This window comes from Lontra canadensis, unplaced genomic scaffold (genome assembly GCF_010015895.1).
Source record: "Lontra canadensis isolate GAN:19392208 unplaced genomic scaffold, GSC_riverotter_1.0 scaffold104, whole genome shotgun sequence".
Taxonomy (NCBI): Eukaryota; Metazoa; Chordata; class Mammalia; order Carnivora; family Mustelidae; genus Lontra; species Lontra canadensis.
The window spans coordinates 1,162,213-1,186,666 of record NW_022631098.1 but is presented as its reverse complement, the minus strand read 5'-3'; the positions used below and the strand labels follow the sequence as shown (position 1 = coordinate 1,186,666).

General features: G+C 44.0%; 1 protein-coding gene across 2 annotated transcripts in view; it reads left to right on the top strand.

The window, feature by feature from the left end:
- Window positions 1-658: 658 nt before the first annotated feature.
- GUCY1A2 (guanylate cyclase 1 soluble subunit alpha 2) overlaps window positions 659-24,454 on the top strand; it is a 308,505-nt gene continuing 284,709 nt past the window's right edge. For both annotated transcript variants that reach the window (XM_032838446.1, XM_032838445.1), the window contains exon 1: window positions 659-1,025. In XM_032838446.1, coding sequence (XP_032694337.1) covers window positions 726-1,025 — 300 coding nt within the window. In that variant the 5' untranslated portion in view covers window positions 659-725. The remainder of the gene's footprint in view (window positions 1,026-24,454) is intronic.

Here is a 24,454-nt window from a genome sequence, read left to right as displayed (position 1 = left end):
CCCGCGGACAGGGGCTGGGGCATTTGGGGTTGGGGCCCTTTGGCCTGATCCAAGCCGCCGTGCGCTCCTCCTCGGAGGAAGGGAAGGTGGGAGCGGGGAGGGCGCACAGAGGACGGCAACCAAGTGTCCTCGTTGCTCCTGAAACGTGGCGACAGGCGAGGCAGAGACTCGCAATGAGTATGATGGCGACACGTGATACCGGCGGAGGGAGCGCATGGGGGGGGTGGGGGGACGATAAAGGGAGAAGGAGGGAGGCGGGCAGCGAGGGGAGAGAGGCGGGAGGCGAGGGGCGGGAGGAGAGCGGGGAAGGGGGGCGCGATCGGCGCGCGGGCGGCAGAAGCTCTGCCTCCCAGACCGCACGGGCCGCAGCCCCGCCGCCCTGCCGCCCGCGGTCGCACGCTCGCAGCCTCCCCGCGACCGGAGCGCGGCGCACTGCCCGGCGCCCAGGCGAGCGCAGAGGCGGCGCCGCGCGAGCAGCAGCGGAGGCGGCGGCGGCCCCTAGCCCAGCCCGCCGCCCGCCGCCCGCCGCCGCTCCCGGGCCCCAAGTTCCCGCCATGAGCAGCCGCCTCTGCGGGCTGCGCGGCTCCGGGGACTCCCTCCCGGCCGGGCGCCACCGCACAGCCCCGCGGCCCCGACGCGCCTAACGCCGCCGCCCGCCGGTCCCCCGCCGCCGCCGCCGCCCGCGCCCCCGCCGCCGCCTCGGCCGCCGCAGCGCCGCCCGCAGCATGTCTCGGAGGAAGATCTCGTCCGAGTCCTTCAGCTCGCTGGGCTCCGACTACCTGGAGACCAGCCCCGAGGACGACGGGGAGTGCCCCCTGTCCAGGCTCTGCTGGAACGGCAGCCGGAGCCCGCCCGGGCCGCCCGAGCCCCGCGCGGCCGCCGCCGTCGCCCCGGCCCCAGCCGCCGCCTCCTCCGCCGCCGCCGCCGCCGCCGCCGCCACGGCCGGGGCCAGGAGGGCGCAGCGCCGGAGGCGGGTCAACCTGGACTCGCTGGGCGAGAGCATCAGCCGCCTGACGGCGCCCTCGGTGAGCGGGGGGCCGGAGCCCCGGGGTCGGGAAAGTTGGCGCGGGGAGCGCGGGGGCGCGCGCGCCGAGCCCGGCCGCTGGGGGGCGACCCGGCCGCGCCCCGGGCCTCGGTGCCCCGCAGACCCCCGGCCGTCCCGGACCCCTGCGCCCGGCCGGAGGGGGGCGTGAGAGCGCGGCGGGCGCGGGAGGGGAGAATCGCTCTGCCGGGGGTCCTCGTTTGGGGCCCTGGACGCCCACCGCTAAAAAGCCGTGCGCCCGGCTTGGTATGGGTCACCTCGGCGGCCCCAGAGCTCCTCCACACCCACCTGTTCTCTTTCCCCCAAACTTTCCCAGGCACTGTGTTCTGCACTTGCCCTTTCTGGGTCTTTCATCTCTGTTCTGCGGGATCCCAAAGGAGCCCCTACCCCTTCCAGGAAACTCTTCCGCTCTTTTTTCCCACACTCTCTTGGTCTTCGTGTGACCTTCTCTGACATCTCCGCATTCCACAGGCTCTCTGCCCTCTGTGTCGCATCCCCTTTCTCAAGAATCTTCAGGAACTGGCTGTCAGATACTTTTTTTTTTTAGTTGCTTTCGGATGATGAAACCTCTGGCCTCTTGTTTTCTCCCCACCCACTGCCTTTTTTCTCCCCCCCCCCCCCCCCCCCAAGCATTTACTGGCTCAACTTTCTTCTCTGGGCAAACCCGGTGCCTGCTTTGCTAAACCCATCTGGTGTTTCTTGCCCCCCTACCTCCTCCTTCACTTCCTTTTCCCTGGGCTCTTCAGTGCTCCCCCCCTCATTTTGTCGTGGCTACCTTCTGTTAGACCCTTTATAACTATCTGTTCAATGAATCGCTGTCTCCCCAGCCCTCTCTAAACTTGTGTTCATTCGGGGTGTCCGTCGCAGCAGTTCGAGGTGTACTCCCGACTCCCCCGCGTTCTAGACATTTTTCCGGAGGCTTCTGCCTCTTCCCTGCCTAGGTTATTGGGCTGCCTTTGACTTTTACCAATTCAGGATGCCAGACCTCCGTTTTGGTCTTTCTGGGGCCGATGGGCACTGTTTTGAAGGAATCCACTGCACTGCAGACAGAATCTTAAGCACACTGACTGTCAAAGCTCCATTCACCTTTTATTCTCATGCGGGTCTCGGGTCCAAGGGCTTCAGTTCCTGACAGAACTTCTACCTACGCGCCCCTGGGACTCTTCTTCCTTTCTCCAAGTTACCAAAAGTGAATGGGAACATTGATCTTGTTTGACTTCTCTGGAGTCTCACTTTTCAAAGCGCTCTTGCAGTAGAGGGTAGGAGGGACCTGAGGAAATCGGGGGTCCGCAGGGACAGGGTATTAGTACCAGGCAGTCCTACAAATATCTCCATGGCTCTTGCATTAATGAAGAATAACCTTTTCTTTCTTTTAGCAGTGAATCTACTCTCAGTCATCTTATTTACTTGTGCATTTTCTCTTCAATGCATCTTTTTCCACCTCTTTCACTGATAACCTAGTAACAAAACTCAGAACGGATTCCCTACTCTTTGCTATTCTTTACTGCAAATATTTCCCAAGAAAGATGATCTTAGAAACTATTGGATGTGGCCAGTTGTTGAAATTATAAGCCTTTAGGAAAGCAGGACAGTCATCCTGCGCGTCTGTGGTTTTGTGTTAGTATCTAAAGCAACATTTGTGCAATGTAGTAATTCGTCAGTACAACAGATTCATATCTGATACTGTGATTTCACTAAAGATAATGAGGAGTTTGGGGAGGTTGTTTTTATAATCTCTGAGTTTTCCTTTTGCCTGCAAATCAGAATTTACAAATCTCCATGGCATGTACCTCTGGTAGTGCCCGTGTAATTGGAGATTCTTTTCAACAACTTATGTGAGAGGTGGATAGACTAAACTGAATCCCAGTGTTTGCTGCTGGAGTAAGAAGGAGGAAATCGTTTCTGGCTTTTACCTTTACAAGTCAAATTTGAATGACGCTGGCTTTTTGATGGATAAAAAGCCTGTTCCCCCGTAACGGTTATGGTAACATATAACATACAGGTAAGTAGAGTGTAAATCTTTTCAGCCTCAGAAGGTGTGGCTAAGAAATTTTGCATTGGCTAACTATATCACCTATGGACTTGGTAACACAAAGATGACAGCAAGGTTCTATTTCAGAGCAGTGGGTTATTTCTGGGATCTCCACCCCTGTGTTTTTATTTGGCGATCTAGAACACTGCTTCAAGAAGTTTCAGTAGAATCATTTTCCTACATGGTCAGCTTTCTAAACTTCTCTGGAAACACTCAGGGAAACAAATGATGTCTTCTCCATTCTCTTTCATTCGAGCCGAATGGCTATTTTTTTAAAGAAGTAATTTTATAAAGAATAGTTGTAATTCAACAACAAAAAAAGAATAGTAGTAATTCAGAAGTGGGAATATCGGGCTGTTTTGAGTGTTGGGAATTTTTCTACATTCTGTCACAGTATGCTTCAGGTGCAACTGTCCTTGCTGGGCAAGGAGAGTAGATTCCTGCCTTCTTAGTGGCCTCATCATGGAAGGTTGTCTCAATCACTGGAGATTGGTCCTTTGTTCAGAATAATCTGGAAGGAGGAAATTTAATAAACACGAGGATATTGCCAAGTAGTTAAGCTAGTTGTTTGATCATTGGAAAATCCTAACTCAGGTTTATGACGTTTTTGACAGTCATTTTCAGATGTATTGGGTATAAATATTATAATACTTTCCACCGTTTTAATGATAAAAGTAAATTGAATTGATGAAACTGAAAAAATTCCAGAATTTGGGAGACCTGGCCCTCTCATCTGTGTGCCTTGGATGGCTAGCTACTTTCATACCTCTGCGCATCTGACTTTCACGTTTTAGAAGACTTCTTGTCTATAAGGTGTTATAATTATGATCCTTCCCTACTCTTGCATTCTGTGAAGACATGTTTTTCAAGCTTTTGATAAACTGTTATAAGGGCATATAAAAGAAAAGCCTGCACCTATCAGTTTTAAAGCTTCGCACAGAATATATTACTTTCCTAAGTAGGGACATGAAGGTTCTATTAATTCCATGCAATTATTACAAAATATCTGTGGCTCTACTGCGTGGCAAATATTGTGCAAAGCACTGGTAATACAAATTCCGAACAAAACATTCCCCGTCTTCGACCTCATGGAACTTCTTTAATTATAGCCTTTATTTTAAGGAAACTGTATTGAAGGAAAACGGAAGAACTCAGATGGTCTGGGAGCTGTCTGGGGGGAAGTTCATTTATCATTCACTTTGGATAATTTTGTTCCCTGTGAATCTCTGGGGCACAGCCATAACAATAAAAATAAACCCTAACGACCTGGCTGAAGATACATAAATCGCTTATTACATTATTTATTTTGAAATCATTTACTTGGGAACACATATGGAGAAACAGCTGGGGATTTTACATCAAGAGGGAATTTAGTAACTCATTTATTTCTATTTTGTTCTTATAAATGGGAGTTGCTGAGAACCCTATCACTCAGACCCCTGTTACCTATCGGTTTGGGGTTTGCTAGTGTGAGCCTATCAGTGAAGATATTCCAGGAGCCCAATTTAAGATCACGGCTTCCCTAGTTTGCTCGTTAGGGAGCTATGGGCTGTTCAGCCTTGCAGGTGGCTCTGAAGACTCCAGAGGCCACGGGGAGGAGAATGACAGGAAGAAAACTCACAAGACTGGAAGGGTGGCACGTAAGGGGAGGAAAACTACTGATGGAGAATAGTCCAGGAAACTGAGAGAACAGTGTGGAAACAAATTGGAAGGGAAGCCTGGGTCCAAGTAGCAAAAAAACCAGACATTGTTTCATTATTTGTGGAAAGGAAATGATGTTGATACATGCTTAGGAAAAGGACATAAAAAAATTACATATTTAGCCTCCCCTGATACTAAGTAAAGTGAATTCTCTGACGTGGATAAACCCTTCAAAAAAAACCCCTTAGATTGTGACTGTGTTACTAACATGTAAATAATGAAAACTGAAGTATATTTGGGAGCTAGGATGTTTCATCAATTTACATATCTTACTGAAGTTTTTACAATTTGGGGCTCAATTTGGCTGATAAAGTTCTGAGCAACACATTCATTAGAATAAAAAAAGTCAGACAAAAACTATTCTAGTAGCTCTATGTTTTCATATCTGTAGAAATTAAATACTGCAATCTGACATCAGAACTTAATGGCGATCTAGGGCTCTTCCCGACCTCCTCCCTGATCATTGGCAAACAGTGTGGCAGAGCTGAAGGACTGGGAATTTGACAGCTGTGGGTTTGAATAACTCTCTGATGAGCCCCTTACTAAGTGTGAGACCCTGGAAAGGCAACTCCTACCTTCTTAGAGCCTTAGTTTCATATTTTGTGGCATATGGATAATAATTACCTTGTAGATTTGTTGTGAAAGAGAAGCGCTGTTCTTTGTGAGACTCCTTCAACTAGTCAAATGTTAGTTTCAGACCAAGGTCTATTAATTTCAGCCGAAGTTGAATGTCTCCAAATGATCTAAAAATTTTCCTTCTTCTGTTCATTCATTCTTCTTCTTGTCCTTGTCTTTGTTCTTGTTGTTCTTTTGTTTCTTCTTATTTTTCTGTAATTTACTTGGTAGTAACCTTATGGAAAGAGTTTGTGGGTTAACTGGTGTCATATACTTAAAAAAAAAAAAGGTGATAAGAAGGAGTTTATATTGTTGGCATTGCCCAGCCAATCCATTAAAAAAATTAAAACTGGAGTCCCATTTCGGTTCCCTGGCTAGCACTCCTGTGTGCGCACAAGCATCTGTAATCATTGCAGATCCAGATATTTCCAGCAAACTGCTGAATGCTTATGTGGCAAGATGAAAACCACCCCTGTAAATTCTCTAAAAATACAAGGACATAGATATTTGGTGGAATGGGGGTATTTCACAATAAATCACTCCAATATTACAGAGAAAATAAGGAGGTGACAGAGAAACTGCTTATTTTATTTGCTGAGAATTTCAAGGGTTCCCCATCCATTGCATTCAAACTAGTTCGTACGTGTGTTCAGGGGTTTAGGCAACTGTGAGGTGCGGCAGTTACCCCGGGAATGACATTGGTGTTTGGTGTACAGTGCTTTATTCTTGTTTGGCTGCTGGCTCAGTTGTTAAGCCTTTATTCTGAAGACGAATTTTTGACAATGGAAAATGCCATCGTTGGTGATTATTAGTTTGTAGGCAGAGGTGATAAGTGAATATATATCCCTTCTTAGTATGTGGTTTATCTACATTGAAATACTGGGGGATGTGTGGGGAGAGTACTGTTACGTGTTTCCCTCTACGTCATCATCACTCTCGTCATTCTCCTTTATTTTGTCTCGTTCCCTGTATCATATGGAGCTGAAGGTAAAAATTGAAAAAAAAATACATATTTCTTTGAGTATGATAGTAAAATAAATGCATTGTCTCTAGGTGTACACGGCATTGGCTGTGAGTGAGCAAGAGGACAGAATGATCTCTTTTGGAATTTCAGACCTATCTCAAGAAAAAAAATTAAGGGACATAAGCAGAGAGAATATTTATGAGGGCTCTCCGGTGACAGTTTCTCGCAAGACCTTCTTTGATGCATGAGCTAGAGAGTTAGCTCAAAATTTAAAATTCCTCTTTCTGAATTCTCCTACCTTGTTGCTCTTATGTTTATCCCATATTTAGCACAGAGCACGGTACACGATGACTGTTCCATAAGATGCTAGAACAAATGAAAGGAAGCTCTTTGTTTACTTGTCCAATTACTTTATTTCTATTGTGTTTGATGTTTCTTGTGTTATATTTGGTTCCACCGAAATAAAGTATCTCGATTTTGTGCCCAGATACTTTGAAGTATGGAAACCTGTTGGAATTTTACCTACACCTACCGCATAAAGCAAAACTTCAGAATGCAGTCGTGTTCACAGAGAGCAGATGGAAGAATTTCCTCCTCCTGGAACTTGTTGAGTGGCCCTTTTGTATTTTAGGAAGTTAGGTAAATGTGATGACTCTCCTCCACTTTCCTTATATTTTCTGCTCAGACTTTTTGTACAGTTCTCTCCCCAATGAGAGAAAAATGTTTGTCAGCAAGTGGGCTACTGTTGCCAAAAATGCACTCTTAGGGGATGGAATGACATAATCTTATTCCTCAAATATTGCTTTGGGACAGGATCTGAAGACCCAGAAGTATGCGCTGTGAGCTCAGAGCACCTCATAAAACTGAAAATTCCAGACTAGAGTGACTTAGGAAGTAGGGGAGCTGGAAATATCTCCGAAGCCTGGAGATTTGTTGGGCTGTGGTGGGGAATTGAGAAACAGTGAACATTCCTATAAATAGAACAGTGAGAAGTCACTTTCTGTACAGGATTTATTTGAGGCTTATTAAACCACACTTCCTTGAAGCTAGTGGTTGTCAAACCTCTGTGAACATAAGGAATCCCTAAAGAAAGGTATGAAAATGCAGATTCCTGGGCCTTTTTCTCAGGAGGTCTGGTGTGTAGCTCTAGGGAGGGCCTGGGACTTTCAATTTTAAACCATACTCCAGGTGATTTAGGCACACCAAAGTTGTGACAAAAGGAGACTGAATTCTCTACCTTCGGGGTCATTGATCTGGGTTTGGTGAGCTCTTCAGACTGAGTTGGTTTTTTTGTTTTGTTTTGTTTTGTTTTTAGAAGGAATGAATCTGGAAATGACTCCTTTGGTATGAGTATGTCCTAGGCAATTACTGTTCTAAGAGGAACAGAATACAGGTGGTCACTTGGAGCCACCTCTTACGTTGTATCATTTGTGTTCAAAATAATCTTGTTGGTCGTGTGGTAGAAAGTCTCTGAGGTTTCGCTGTTTGTGTTTTCCATTATTTGTGACTCTCTCCCTGTTCTTCCCAAGGATGCTTTGTTAGCTACCTCAGGTTCCTGTTCAGTAGGTCACGTGTCCCTGCTGTCAGTGTCCTGTGCCCTCTGGTTTCAGAATACAGAACCAGCTATTCAACACTGCTGGGGACGGTAGAGGAGAAGGGAGGAGAAGGGAGGAGAAGGATTGTTCCAAGGGTCCACTTGACGTTACACTCAGCATCTGGTTTTCAGAGTGAGACTGACATGGCATTTCTTAAACGTTCCATCTACTGGTTCCTTTTGGAGCAATGACTTGTTTGTATGCCCGTACATTTTCTTTTTTAAAGGTGAAAGGAGAAAGAAACAGATCTGGAAGTCAGGAAGAATTTTTTTTCCTAGAAAAGAAGCAATAGGACATTCAGATAGCAGACATAAAAAACCACCCTTCCAACCCTATCAAAACATGGGAGATACAATAATGGTTGCTAATTTCTACATCTGTAGCTGATTAGTTTTCCTCTCTCATTCAGGGACTAAATTGGGTAGGAGTCCAGTTGAACTCTCCAAACACATGGTGATCCAACATTTCAAGAAATTTGCATTTGCAGAGAACTCTAGAACCAATCTGTCATGAGAGGAGGCCGTCTGTGTGGAAATTCTGATGTTATTTTAATTGTAAGTCCTTGAAGTCACCTTGACTGCTTTTCCTTTCATGGCACTATGTTTGTTATGTGTGAGTCTGCTGTGTCCTGTGGAGGAAATAAAAATGTTCTAAAACATGCTTTCATTTCTTGTTGCTTTATGCCCGTTGCTTCTTCATGCATGAATCCTCCACTGTAATGTTGGGAGAGAACAGTTTTTCTAATTAGTTTCATGCACACACAACCACAGATAGAGGCACACCCATCTTGTTTCTTGTCACTGCAGTATTTTCCCTGTGGAGCGCTAAGTTACTGCTCACATCTCTGTAATAGGACTTACAGTGTTGTAATGGGATTCTGGTTTATTCTGTCTCCTCGAGACAGAGATCTATATATGTTCCTGCCTAGCAGAAAGTCTGATTTATAAAGACACTCAATAAATGTTAGCAGAATGAATAAATGTTGAATAAATCCTTACAGACTTTGTGGTGTATCCACTAATGCTTTGTAGGCTACCATGATTTTGTGCTGCTGTGTTTTATTTTATTTTATTATCTTATTTTTTAAAAAGATTTTATTCATTTGACAGAGAGAGAGTATAAGCAGGGGAGGGGCAGAGGGAGAGGGAGAAGCAGGCTCCTCGCTGAGCAGGGAACCCAAAGTGGGACTCGATCCCAGGACCCTGGGATCATGACCTGAGCTGAAGGCAGACGCTTAACCGACTGAGCCACCCAGGTGCCCCTTGTGCTACCATATTTTAAATGTTCTGTTTGTAATTTTTGTTTAGTCACAGAGAAGAGTAAACATGGTATCAAAAACTAATGATGTACTCTATGTTGGCTAATTGAATTTTAAAAAAGGGTAGTTATAGGTATCACATATTTTAGAGTGCTTTAATATTTTCAGAGCCCTCCTGTATTGTGTGTTTTATTGTAGCTTCACAATAATCTATAGATTTTACACCAGTGAGTTATGCCAGTGAGTATGATTATGTTAAATTATCTTAAATTCCTAAACACACAGGACCTGTTTGGGGGAGCATATGTGTTCTCACTTATAGGTGTTTGCATATTTTCTGTTAGAGATATGGATCTCTATAAGATACAGAGATAGTATCTCCACTGTGCTATTTTATTCATTATTATTTCAATGGATAAGAAATCCTGTGTTCTCATAGATTCTATTAAATAAAAATCTTCACAACCAGCCGATCCCCGTACCTATCGTACATTAACCACTATAGACAAATAATGGCACAGGGGTCCCCTGGGTGTCTCAGTTGGTTAAGTGTCAGACTCTTGATTTCCAGGTCATGATCTCAGCATCTCTCCTTCTCCTCGTCTCCCTCCCCATGTTTGTTTTCTCTCTTTCTCTCTCTAAAATAAATACATCAGTCTCTCTCTCTCTCTCTTTCTGCCCTGGAGAGATGGAGTCCTTGGGAAATTGATAAAGCTAGAAATTGTTGATAGAAGGAATGGAGAAGAAAACTGACTGGGATCTGGTAGAGGTATTATTGGGTATTTTTTGAAGGCCCAGCGAGGTTAGGGATAATGAATTTGTAGCTTAAACTGGATGGTGAGTATGACTTGGAGAGGTATGAAATGGTGAAGGTATGCATTGTATATTAGAAGGCCTGTATCTCAGATTAAGTTTGAGGCATTTGGGGGCAATCATTGAAGTGGAGGTTTTTGGTTTGTTTGTTTGTTTGTTTGTTTTGTCTTGGGAAATAATGAGAGTGAATGCCAAATGGGGAAAGGCATTTCTAGCCATCTGATATCAAGCTTATTTAATTTATATGTGGGTCTTATTCTTTTACTAGTGAATTCATTCTGTTAGAATAGTTGATTGGTCTCCCAGGTCTCATCCCCTCCCTCCAAAAGAATCCCTCAGAATCAGGAACTCGTATCAAGTTAGTGATTGAGAAACTCAGTTCTAATTGCTTGATTAGAATTTACATGATGTTTTCAGTATTAGAATTAATCCTTGAAACACAGAAGAACATTCAGTTACATCATTCATTGCATTATTTATGGGCTCCTAGTTGCTACACAGTAAGGTTTCCGTCTGCTCAGACTTGGTACGTGAGTAAGAGAGCCTGTAGAATTTAGAGTAATGGCGGCCACCAATACATTTCCTATTACATTGGAGAACACCGTATTTTTTCTCTCCCTCCCTCCCTCCCTCCCTCCCTCCGTCTCTCTCTCTTTCTCTTTTTCTTTTACCAGCAGACATTTTCTTACCTGAAAAGGTGAAAAATTACTTTTGGTCGACCAAAGATTCTAAGCAAACTGGTAACATCTGCAGTAGCAATTTGTGAATAGATGAAATTCAATAAAATATCTTAAGGGCTTTGCAGTTCTTGTTGTGTTCATCAGCCTTTGAAAATCCCAGAGCCTGTGAGGGTTTCAGTGCCTCACAGTCATCGTGATGCACTGTAATGACCGTCTTGCTGTAGGTGTGTGGACATTCTGGCGAGTGGAATATCCTAGATGATCAGATGCTTATTAACAGGACATTTCTTCCTCATGGAGGCCCTGGAGAGCTCCACGGTGCTTGTGGTCTCTGAGAGTTTCTCACACTCCAGTAGGGTCTCTGGGGCAAGGGGAGACAAAGGACGGGTCGAGTTTGAAAGAAGTTTTTAATTAGAGTTCTCTGTATCATTTGGCTAATGTGCCTGTCTTGTTTTCTTGAAATATGCCTCTGTGTGTGTGTGTGTGTGTGTGTGTGTAAGCTACAATTCAGTGAATGCTGCTTTCTGATTTTTGTTTTAATTTGACTTTGGGGAAATAACTTCCGTCTCTGTTTTCCACCTCTGAAATCATATGTACTAATGCGAATCTCTTACTTTAGGGTAAATATGTAAGAAAATGCAAGTAGTGAGTTGGAGACATTGTGTTGAAGTATTATGAATGACATCATTGTGCTGCTACGCTGATTTTTTTGAGGAGCAAGACTTGGTTCAGATTCTTTTACTCCCTGCATTCTGGGGAAAAAAACAGGTTTTGGAGTCAAGACATGAACTGTGGTCATTATTTTGTGCATTCTTGGATAAGCCTCTAGGGGACTCAGCTTCTTATCTATGAAGTGATGGTAACCAGTGGCTGATTAGCTCAGTTGGTTAGAAAATGGTACTGATAAAGTGAAGGTAATACTTTATTGGATTATGAAGATGAGAAGGATAATGATAGCATAGTATTTTGAATACTGTAAATCATCAATGTTGCCGCCTTTCTCCAGCCCCCGCTTACCGGCTCTTTCCCAGTCTTCCTGTTGTTAATCACATCTCCTGATGCCTTCAGTTACCTTCAGCCACGGTTTTTAGCAAAACATCCAGATGCTCCCTTTCATCATAGGGAGTATCTTGTTCAGCATTCTTGTGCTCTTTATGGGAAATATTTTCAACATTTTTGGGGATGCAGCCTTTCAGGGTTATAAAATCTTCCAGGAATTCTGTTCTAGAAATCTGAAAACCAAACGGGATCTCCTTGGGCTCCTGTTCATTCATGCATTCCCTGACCTCTCGCATTCATTCACTCGGAGAGCACGTATTTGGCAAATGAGCACTTAGTGATTCATTCAGCATGTGCGCAGTGTGCGTTAAACCACATGCACGAAGTAGGACATTCCGACAGAAATTCCATATGGCCCTTTTGGATTAAGAGAAAACATAAAACCACATTTAAAAAATTACCAAATAATGTCCATAGCAGTTCCTTTGGCCCCTCCCTCTGTATTTTCCTTTCATCCAACTCGTCTCTCCTTATTTGGCATGATACCGAGGATGCGTGGACCAGTGGAGGGTCTGTAGGTGAAAAGACCATTAGAAGCTACACTGATGATGATGGTGGTAATAACGGTAGTGTTGATTCATCAAGCCCTTACCACATGTCGGGCGCCATGCTGAGCGCTGTGCACATTTTGTTTAATTAGATGCCCATACCCGTTCTGCAGGAGCCATGCCTCACCATGGTCTAAAGGACATCAAAGAGCCGACCTTTCTGACCTCTGGCAGAGTCTGGGTATAAAGAGGAACAACAGCTTTATTGCTTTGCAGGGGCAAAGGAGGCTGTAGCAACTAAGGTGTTTAGACCTGCAAGCCTAGCCCCTGGGGATTTATCGGGAAATACAGGATCTGGTTGGTTTCTTTCTTTTCTTTTCCTTTCTTTTCTTTTCTTTTTTTAAGATTTTATTTATTTGACAGGGGGAGAGAGCACAAGCAGGGGAACACAGGCAGAGGGAGAGGGAGAAACAGACTCCTTGCCCACCAGGGAGCCTGATGTGGGGTTCGGGATCCTGGGATCACGACCTGAGCCGAGGGCAGACACTTAACTGACTTGAGCCCCCCAGGCGTCCCCACATCTAGTTGGTTTCGACAGGAATTGTGTATGTGCTGCATTGGTCATGTTTTTAGGGTAGTACCAGATTCCTGAAAGAGAAGGGTGAGGAGGGTGGAGGGGAGGTTTGGGGAAGAGAGAGGAAAAGGTTAGTTTGAAATGGAGCTTCCCTGAAGCATCAATGCAGCTACTTTGCTTTTCCTTCATCTTTCTGCTCTGAGGCCTGTCCACAGACAGCAGCCCTCCCCACCAAGCTCCCCCACCTCCCTTTATTTTCATCAGGGCACTCTCCGTTACTGGAAGTAACCCTCTCCATTTACCCGTTTGCATATGTGTTCCCCATCACTGAAGCCCAGCCCCGGGCAGAGACGTCCACTGGGTTGCTCCCAGAGGGGTCGGTGGTCTTTGCAGTGCCTTGGAGGATCCTGGCTGGCGGGGGCGTTCCAGGGGCCTCTTTATGGACTGAATGAGTAAGTGTCGTTTTAAAAGAAGTCATAATACTTGGAAGAGAAAGAACATAGTTAAGAAAACAAAACAAAACCCACTAAACTTATAGGGTGGGAGGAAGAGAATTAACAAGTGTCAGGAGTTTGTTTTCCTAATGTGCATCTGTGAATTTGTAAAATAATCTCATCAGAGATTCAGAGAAGTGGAGTGACTTGCCTGGGACAGCAGTGAATGACGGACTTAGATTAGATTAGAATCTTGGCATGTTTGCCTCCGAACTCTGTGTTCCTTTGGCTGTGTGGTGTGTTTTGAGCCTCTGCGAGCATGGTGGACATTGCGATGAGGCGCCCAGATGCCCCTTTCAAAATCAAGGGCTTCTTCCCCTCGATGCCAGCCATTCTGCTGACAGGCACCCTCTGCTGTCAGTCCCCCGGGTGCATTGCGTGGACCGAAGACAGCTGCTTTGGCCACGGTCATGGCCCATTCCGGTGGCTCCGGAGCAGGGGGCTCTGAAGGCTCCATCCTTCCATCCTGCTGAGCCAGCTCTGAAGGGAGAACTCCGTGGAGCGTCCCCAGAGGCCTCCCCTGAGCCTGCATCACGGTCCAGCTCCTCCCTCTTTCCCATTCTGCCTCCTTCTACACTCTTCCTTGGGTATTGATCCCAGGTCACCCCCTCATAAGCGTTCTTCCTGCTAATCTTCTCAGAGCACGCTTCCCAGGGGGCCCAACCTGCGACAGTGGGTTCAAGAACCATGATAGCTTGCATGAAAGCACCACAGTCAGCAATGGGGAGGTGGCATTTGGGAGAACTGTAATGATAACCTTGGATTTGGATTGTATTTTTGGAATTTAGGCACAGTTGGTTGGCTCCCTTGTGTGAGTTCTTAGAGGGCACTTGGCGCTCCCAGATCACTCAGGGCCTGTCATGTGGTGGGCAAGCCATTCGGTAAACCGACCTAGAGATTTGGGATTGGGTTTTGGTAAAAACTCGTGGAGGTAGTAGTTGATATCTTGAAATCTGACAAGCTCTCTGACTGAAAGAGGCAGAAACACAATAATAGAGCACTGAGAAGCGCTAAACAAAGAGAACCAGCAGCATGTGGGTGCCCAGAAGCTTTTCCATTTGCTTGCGGGTGTGGGAGGTGGGCTGGAGAGCAGCGGGGAGCGAGGGCTGCAGTGGTTGATGTCTGTGAAGCCGTGAGAATTTAAGGATGGTATTTTCAAGTCCAGACCAAGACTGCTGGGGGCCTTAGAAGAACGATGTCCATCCTGCCTCCGAGATAGAAACCTACTTAAAGAGGGAATATGGTGACTACACAAAGGATTTCATAAGCATGTGTTTCTCACCCAAGACTTTGGCAATACAAGGGAAAGGAGAGAAACAGTTGGCAGGGCCTTTGAGGCCAAATCAAAGTGTATTAAGGAAGTGGAGACTCATGTTTGAACATGATAGTCAAAAAATGTTGGAGGTGGATGAGAGAGATAGGCTTTGGGAAAGGATGGGATTGATCTAGTGATGTTTGTGAACCTCTTTGCCAAGCGCGAGGATACTTTCTACCCAAGGGGAAAGCAATATGGCGGGCGCACCGTGTGCAAAGGCAGTGGGCGGACTTTGGTTTTCCTTACATCTGCTTTATTACAGTCTTGTCCTGAATTTGTAACTCAGTGATCGGCTGGTAATTTTTTTATACCTAATTAGTGTTGAATTTAAATTGTCATACTATTTGCAGTTCTCCAGGTATATCTTGACTGTGGGGACTGCACTGATGATGGGGCGTCAAATGAGGCCAGAAATGTCACTCGTTCACCCCTCAGAAATTTTGTACTCAGACCATGAAGTATCTTTTTTTCATTTGTGTATTCTACTGCATATAACTTTTGGGTTGTTTCATCAATCTGAAAACGTCTGATTTCTCTTAATACATTTAGGGATCAGATTTTGTAAGTCAAATAGCTTGTGGCAGGAACTGTTTTTTCATCTGTGCTTGTATTAGTGTGTTCTCTTTCAGTTTTAAAGGTAATTTGAGATATATATGTATGTGTGTGTGTATATATATATATATATATTCATATATTTATATATATATATTTATATATAGTCTCTATTCTTAGCCTCGCCATGTCTGATATGACTTTGTTTAGTGTTAGAGCTCTTCTTGACCTTGATGGAAAGGTCACTAATGGAAGGAACTCTCCGGGGATTAGGAGGCAAGTGAATAGGACTCTGCTTTGTTGTTTTATCAAATGTATTTCACACAGTTGAGAGGCCCTGTGGGAGGTAAAATAAGGCCAGCCAGGGCACACACACGATCAGATGTAGCTTATTGGCTCTCTCCTTTTCCTCTTCTGGATGAATTTTGCTCAATTTCATCAAACAAGGATTTTTGCCTATTTTATATATGGCCATATCCGCAGTTTGCCAGCACCTGGCACATTGTAGCTGGTCAATAAATATTTGTTACATGAATACATTTAGAGTGAATGTGAGAATATTTATTCTCACTGTACCGTACAAATGTTGTGAGAAATAAATGTGTTGATAAGTAGTGCACTTTAGGATTAAAACCAGGAGCCGTAAAAAACAAAAACAAAATAAGGCAGATTATACAGATGTAATTATTATGTCCTATTATTTTTATTCCTTCACCCCGTGTTTACTATTTGTGCACTGTACATGCTTGACTTTGTCGAGTCATGAGCCAAAATAGAAGATCTGTGGAGGAGAAAATGTTGCTAGTGATCTTCAGAGTTCAAAACCAGATAGTGTTGGGTTTTCCTAAGTCTGCTTACACGAGGGCCTGAGAGAAATGAATAAGTTTTTTCTCCACGATCAAACCATCTTTAAAGAAAAAAAGAATTCAATACTACTTCATTAAATAGGTATTTGTTGTTGGCTCTTTCTGTGCCAGAAACCGGAGATGTCTTAGTTACATGGGAAGAGCATTTGTAATCCGCCCCCCCGCCCCATTTTTCTTGTGATTCTGTTGCAAACATTTCAGGATTGAAGCTTCAGAAAGATTTTATCTTTCTTCCAACCGATTTCTTGAGTAAAGTCTTCCCAAGGGAAAGCAAGAACTTTTGGAAGAAAAATTCACATTACCCCAACAGCAAATTTAAGGAGAACCTGCTGTTGTGCTAGCGAGAAGCCTGTCATCCTAATTCAGTAAGTTCCTGGAGACCACAACAAATGAAGAAAGTATCTTGTTTAGATGCCTGTGGACCGAATTCTCCCAGGACAGGGTTACTCTGTCTTCCAAATGCACGTTTTTCTTGTGTTATTGTTTTAGTTTGTGTATGAGAGAGATGTCTTGATTTTTGAACATTGGCTTATGAAATACTTGATTTTTAAATTAAGGAATTTGTTTATTTGCTTTCCACGAAGGAGAAGATGCAGGGATTGTTTCAGATTGTATGTTCATTATGGTATTTACAGATAAGAACATAAATTTATTTGAAGGGCACTTTCGATGTTTACCTATTTATCTCTTCGTATCTCTGTTACAAAGGTGTGTATGTATGTGAGTTCACAGGTGTGGATCTGGGTAGCTGTGTATCTCCTATTGATTATGTAGGGCAGAGGAGAGATGGCTCTGTCTTTGGATTCTGAATTTAAAAATGCCATTCAGTAGGAATCTGGAGTAGCTATATATACCATCATTGTATCTTTTAAAAATTTTCCAGGAATAGTGAAAATGTCTTTTACCTCCTTAACAAAAGAATCTGCCTCTAAAGGCATTTATTGTAAGGCGTGATGATGATGAGATAATTGTGTTGTAATGGAACATAGCCTGAGGGAAAGAGTAAATTTTAGCGACTGACTGTTGTAATCCCATCTGAAGCTTCAGACACATAAGAGGGAGTTTCTGGCATGGATGCTGGAGACAGAGGTTTATTGTTCCCTCCTGAGACAACGATCAATAAACACTCTTGGACCTGACAGTGTTTGCAAGCTATGAAGCCTCCTTTCTTCCCCCTCTCTCTTGTGTAAACTTACTGCCATTCTAAACACATTTCAAAGAAAACCAGTCTTTCCTTTTTTCTGAATTAAATTCTCTCTCTAAAAGTGTGCTTGCAAAGCAGGAACCTAACTTGGGCTCTGAAGAAGAATGGATGAGATTTGGCCGCAGCTTCCGAGGAGCCAACTGTGCAAAGTCTGATGTATGAGGCTGCCGCCTGCTGTTATGTTAAGCACTTGGGCCCTTCAGTCCTTACTCAGCTGTGTTCTAGGGATGGGAGTCCGGGGAAGATGGAGGAAATCAAATGCCGAGTTAAGTCGTAAGTTTGATTTTCCATTGTCAGTCTTGCATTCTTGACTGTTGAGAAAAATCTAGGTCTCAGGTATCTAGTTAACACAGATATCCAATTATTCTGATTATAGCATTGGGATGTATCATCTTAATCAATGGCATTAATGATGACAATAATGAAAGAAATTACCGATTCCCTTAGATATATAATTGGAAAAGGCATTTTACTACAAGTCACCTCAAGAGACATAATAATTTTTCAAAAAATACGTATTAGTAAGTCACTTTCAAGTATGGGTCAATAAAAACATTAACTGTTTTTATAGTAAAACTATAAAATAGGAGGCTAAAGATGTGAATCTAAAAATAAGATCAGACTGACAGTTCTTGGCCATTAAATAAAGTATTCAGCTACTTTCTGTGATTTATGTATCAATTCAAGATATGCCTGCCTGGAAACATCTTGAAAACCCAAGATAATAAAGTTCATTGTTTTGTTCTTCCAGAGTACCCAACAGAAATGAAAGCGAGGGCATATCAAAGTAAAGCGTATCAAAGTTTCTGCCTTGGTGTTTTGTAGTAGTTTAAACCCTGATATGTTAGGAGTTAAGGTTGAGAAAAATTGTAAAGTAGGGACATTTATTTCTGGTTGTCCCTATTCTTAACCTCTCTTTTTCTTACCAAAACCTCACTCCATAAAAATCTGCCATGAGTCTCTCCCAGCAGACATGTTAGACTGTGTGTATTTTAAATATATTACATCAAATTATTAGTTGAAAAATACCTCCCTTGATTTTAAGCACTTCTTAAAGGAGTGGAAACTAAGTTTGGGGTAGAGAGGGCTGGGAATGGATGTGCTGGAGATCGCGCTCTTGGTGCCCCCCCATCCCCAATCCTCAGATCAAACCTGGCTGTCTGGTCCCACCACGCTCCAATATGTACTGTTGGCTATGGGAGTGATGCCTGCCTGCTTCTCGGGCAGCCATCCGGAGACCTTCTAAAGCTACCGTAAATTATCAGATATTCTTGGTCTATAGAAATCAAGTAGGATACTGGGAGATATACATACAGACACACATATATATACAATTTTTGATTACATGGTATTATACTTATTAATTGGGTATCATACACTCTTGTGTGTATTTTACAGAGCTATTGCTGCTACGTCAGGGTTTGTTTGGAATAAAGCTCATACGGCCAAATGAGGCAGGTGGTGTCCTTAGGTTTTATAATGCTTAGAGATTCTGGAGACTTTGTACCTTAAACGAGTAAATTATGGACCGATATATGTCGTGCCCATTATGGATGCTGCTGCACTGGGTTGGCCTTGGAAACTGCCGTGAAGAGCCCTTGTTCACACGAAGAAATTAAAGGGTTTTTGAAGCTGGGAAGTACTGCCCACTCTCCCATCGTATCTTGCTCCTAAGCATCGTATCAGTAAAATTCTCTGTTGTTTGGGGTGAATGTGTAGACATGACTTGCGTGGGTCAACATCTGAATGATGTTTGTAAAGCTGAATGGCAGAGGAAGACCTTTAAAACTCGCGTAGTATTCTAGAAAGAAATTGAAGAACTAATACTGTGCCAGAAACATTTCTCTTCTTCTCTAGGCAGCTGTTCCGGATATCCCTTTCTTACTCACATCCTTTTGCCACCCTCCTCCCTTTTCCCAGTTACCAATTTACTGTTAGGTAATGAGACAAACAAATGGCCAAGAATGACCACATAGCTAAAAGTTTGGTTCTCATGTGAGCAAGTTTTGATGTCTTTTGTTGACGTTCTTCTAAAATGGCCACAACAATTCTTATTATGGTGCCTGTTTTTGTGATAAATGGCTTATTTTATTAGTTTTTAGGGTAAGCCGACTTGAGGAGAGTTTTGAAAAATCGGGCTCTCACCGACTGTAATTTTTTTTTAATGCCGAAGAATACAAGCGTTAGTGACATTTTTTTTTCCTTCTTAATTTGCTGCACCTCAGGACCATGAGGGAATGATGGGCTGACCTACACTTTCCAAGCCAAAAAGCCACTAGCAATGAGTGACATCTGTTCAGAGTTCACAGAGTAGGTTTTGTTTTGTTTTTAAAGATTTTATTTATTTATTTGACAGCGACCGAGGGAACACAAGCAGGGAGAGTGGGAGAGGGGGAAGCAGACTCCCCCCCCCTCCCCGAGCAGGGAGCTGGATGCAGGGCTCCATCCCAGGACCCTGGAATCATGACCTGAGCCGAAGGCAGATGCCCAATGACTGGGCCAGCCAGGTGCCCCATCACAGAGCATGTTTTTAACGCACATCATCCCCCAGATTCATGCAGGGAGTGAATGAGATGGGCAGGGCAAGGATTATTATTAACTCCGATTTAAGGACAAGGAAACGGAAGTGCAGAGAGGAGCAGCAGCTTGCCCAAAGTGAAGAAGCCGCGACCGCATGCATTTTAGTGTCCAGTTCTCTTGTGTCCAGCTCCTTCCGCCGTGATGTGTCTGTCCACGTGCCCCGCGTTGTCCCGTCCTCAACACACCACGTGCGCATGGTGTAGCAGAGACTCCCCGTTTCGCGCCTCCTGTGCTCCTACTTGTGACTCGCGAAGGGACGGCTGGTAGGGACTTCCTGTTGGTCTTCCTGAACCTGAACTCCCCTCGCCACTTGTGGAGTTCCCGAGCGCGGGGAGTCCTGTAGAGACCTGTGTTAGAGACCCTGGGGGCTCTTTCTCGCCCAGCGCTTTGCCCCCACGCTGACCTGTCCGCCTGTGCCGGTGCGCTCCAGGCTCCCGGGGTGAGGCAGCTGCGAACGCAGTGACGGAAGCCACCGTCACGGTTCAGCCTGTGCGGCAGAGTCTGCCAAGAGCTATGGTGTCACTTGTAGTTTGGTTTCTGGGATATGAAGGGAGGCGTGAGTACCCTAGAAACTGTTACCCTAGTGAGGGAATGTATGCCCTTCACAGATTGCATATCCTGTGCGTAACCCCGCACACACATGTCTTGGTGTCACTGAGTACTTGCTAGAAGGCATGGGGAAGCCGTGTAATAGTTATTATATAATGGAGTGATTCCCTAGATTAAAAAAATGTAGACTCATGTAGAGTTTAATGAAAAAATGTCAGGCTTTGCACATCACGCAGTATTAGCGTTCTCCTGCCTGCCTGTTTTTTCCAGAGTGACATGTGATGATTTTGTCCTCTGCTGGGAAATCTAGTGCATCATAAACACTGATGACGTCACCCTCATTATCTGCAGAGTCAGCACGTTTCGTATCCCTTTGGATCCCTGGATCGTAGTTAACACTGGATCTGATGCTCTTTGCTGAGTTTTGTCTTCCCGAGAGGTTGAGGCAGCAGCGCTGGGCAGGACCCACGCGGGGTAGTATTTGGATGGTTCTGCTTGGTTTGGCATCTGAGATTTTCAAACTCCAAGGATCTGTTCTTGTCAGTGTCCTGAAATCATCAGACTCAGCCTCTGACTGGGTAAACAAAAGTGCCCCATGTCACTTGGGTTGGCATTTGCACGACAATTCACTTATTTACAGTGGACCTGGGAGATGAGGCTGATTACTAAGTCTGTACAATCAGCACGTTTCTTACCTGTTCAGGCTCCATGACAAGCCAAGTCATCATTAAGAGTTTGCTTTAATGCACTTGGAGTCAAAGCAAAATGAGTTTCATGCCGGATTCTTCCGTCAGGTGTAAGGAGCTAGCTCTCAAGTTGTAGGATTCAGCCTTGCTAGAGAGACCTGATACTCCACTGCCCTTTGTAAAGAGTCCCTTTTAGTTAAGATGGTTGGAGAATTTCTTTAGTTTGGGAATAATCTTCCTCAGTGTGACAGAGGGCCAGTATATCCCTGAACAGTGTTGGGTATAATGTTTCATAAACTATTCCCCTCCTTTCTCTTTCCTCTGGGGCCCTCTCGGACTTTGCCTTCTTCCCCCATGCCGTTTTTGTCCCCTTTACAAATGTTGCTTTGGAGGCTGGGTGGCCCACTTTTCCTGGGGCTGCACCTTCGGCTGGATGATTGGAGAGAACTCTCTGTTACTCCTTAACGAATTATTGTTGAAGCTGGTGCAGTTAAGGTTGACAAAACAGTTCCCCGTTTTGTGTGTAAATTTTGTGATTTAACTGTCAGGCAGGAAATATTCCTTCCCTTATTTTCCAGGCTCTTGTTGGGAAAATACCACACTGTGGCTCCCAGCACTGGAAACAATAGGGAATTCTTTGGAAATACACAAGGGGAGCTTGCAAAGAGGCTGTAAAGGGCTGGAAATTATTTCCTGACAGGAGGACCGTTGCTGTCCGGTAGGGTGTTCAGGAGCCGAAATGGCACTAATTAGCTTTGCAGCATCTATTTGGCATCTTTGGGCCGTGAGGCAGGCCTGGCAACCGTCCTAGATGTTAGACACAGGCAGTTTAGTTCAGTTTAGCAACTGTTTGACTACTTGCTCATCAAGAGATTTTTTTTTATAGAATCATCATATAACCCATATACATATCATACTTTGTACTTTTATCTCATTTTGACTTTAAACAACCCTGAGCAGTAGTTATGCTAGAAGCTTCTCTATTTTATCAGAAAGGAAACTGAGGTTTAGAAAAAAAAAAAAAGGCTGTGTCCAAAATCACACCATCTAGCGAATAGTTAATCCCTTTCAACCATACCCTTTTCTGCCTTGAAGACAGAAGACGGTATTTTAGTTCAGAAAAGCAGATGTAAAGCTTGGCTTTTTGGAGGCAGGTGTACAGAGATGAGACACATATGTAGACTTAGACATTACCTATTCGGGACTTTGGACACGTTTTTAACTTGTCTGGGATGAGTTTCTTCCACATTTATAGCATTGGGGTAATACTTCTTCCTCTCTTATAGGATTTTTGTGGGGACTGAATGAGGTGTTACATGGAACGTGCTCTCTTAGTGTTTCACAGCAGTCAACAACGTGTTTAATCCAGAAAGCCTAGATTTGGAGGACAGCACGACCTGCTGCCCTGAGAAGGTGTCTAGAACCAGGACCCTTTTGTCTCAGGATTTTTATTTGGCCATTGTTTTTATTCAGACGGCCAAGGGGACCAAGATGTGACCTGGAAAGCATGTTTCTCCCGAAGTTACCTGATAAAGAAGTTAAAGATCATACCAGAACTATTTAAATAACAGTAACTTTTGTGAATTTGGGAAAACAATATAACATTGTTTTCATATCCATTGAAAACAAATAAAAGGAAACAACAGACTTCGGAAAGATACATGGAAGGCCATTTTAGTCGTCAGCAGAGCCCAGTAAGTTACTCATGGGGGAAGACGCAGAGGAAAATCACGGGAGACATAACTCTTTGCCTTGTTGGTGGCTCTTTCCAGCCCTGTCCTGAGGCAAAACACACTTGCACCTCCCTGGACCTCCCTGTTTTCATCTGTAGAGTGTGGATAATTATATCTGAGACTCACGAGGTGGTTGTGAACTTTTAATGAGCGGAAAGGAAAGAAAATGATTGGTAAACTGTGAAGTGTTCTCCATACTGAAGGTGGTGGTGTTATTTGTTGAAAACACCCCAGATTCTTGGATAACTTAAATGTGCACTCGCTGGAAGGTAGGAGACACCCTGAATACTTCAACCTTCGGCGCTCTTTCAGTTTGAGGAATGTGCTTTTTCAGCTTAAATGGTGTTGGTGGTATTAGGTCTTGTATATGAAATTGAAATTCAGTGGCTATTTATGGAAAGGGGTTAAAATAACAAAGGGGGAAATACTTGGAAAGCAAACCTACTTTGTATAGGAAGACTTAAGTATACCATCCATTATATGGTAAGTATATTCAGCTAATAATCCATAATTACAATGATGATAACCACTGCACTTTGCTAATTAGAACATGCTTCTAATACAGCCAAGGTCATCAGTTTGAATCCTTGTATGGGTCAATTAGCATAATGTCAACCTTTACCCTAAGTTCTCATGGGGTCACTCAGTTGTATATTGTGCTCATAAGGAGAATAAAGTGGAGATTGAAGGAAATCATGCAGATTTTCAACCAGTGTGGGTAGGAAGAACTCTACGTTATTGTGTGTCTCTAGCTTTCATTTTTTTTTCTTTTAGCACACTTACTACTTTTGCTTTTTGTGATTAATTATCTGGACTACCGGTTTTGTTTAGCAGATTACTAGCGTCATTCACTTGCAATGGTACCGCCCAGCTTCCTGAGAGATGGTGGACTCTCCAGTATGATTTGACCCTCTGTTTTCAAGCGCTTAACTCTGCAATGGTTTTCTTCAAAATGACCCTGAGAACTACGACCTTCTTACTAGCATTTTTCAGATGGGAAAGTGGAGGAATTTTTTTCCCCCAAGGTTTCCTACTCCCAGGTGAAGAGATGTTGGCTAATTTTATAAAAAGGTCAGTAGCACAGCTGGGCTTGAAATACAGAGGTCCTGACTCAAAGTTCTATATTTAATTTGCCATCTATTTTTTTTTCTTTTTTTCGGGTTTATATGTAGTAAGTTTAGTCAGAGGCTGGGAAAGTGAATATTTTGTCTGCATATTTAGCAAGATAGATGATTACTGCAATTACATCTCTTTCAGAAGTAGTTAAACCACTTGCCGGAAGTGACTTATTGTTGTTGGACTAATCTTATTAAGTAACACCAATCATATCATTTGATTCATTGGTGTCTACAGGCTTAGCCATAAAGACAGGGTAGCTAATTACAATTTTGGTCACATTCAGTGACAGAATTTGGCATATCATGTCCTAATATGAGAAATGCTCTCACGTCCTAGAGAATGTGGTCGTTCCGGTAGTGTGACCTAGAGGATGAGAAGTGCATCTCCACCCCCACCGCCCCCAACCCCCTAACTCTCACTGAGAAGCCTGTTTACTGCAGTGCCGCTGTTAGTGGTTCAGACCATGTTTTATCATGGAGCGATGTTCATTTTTTACCATCATTTACCTTAGGACTGGGGATGGCATTTCTGAGGA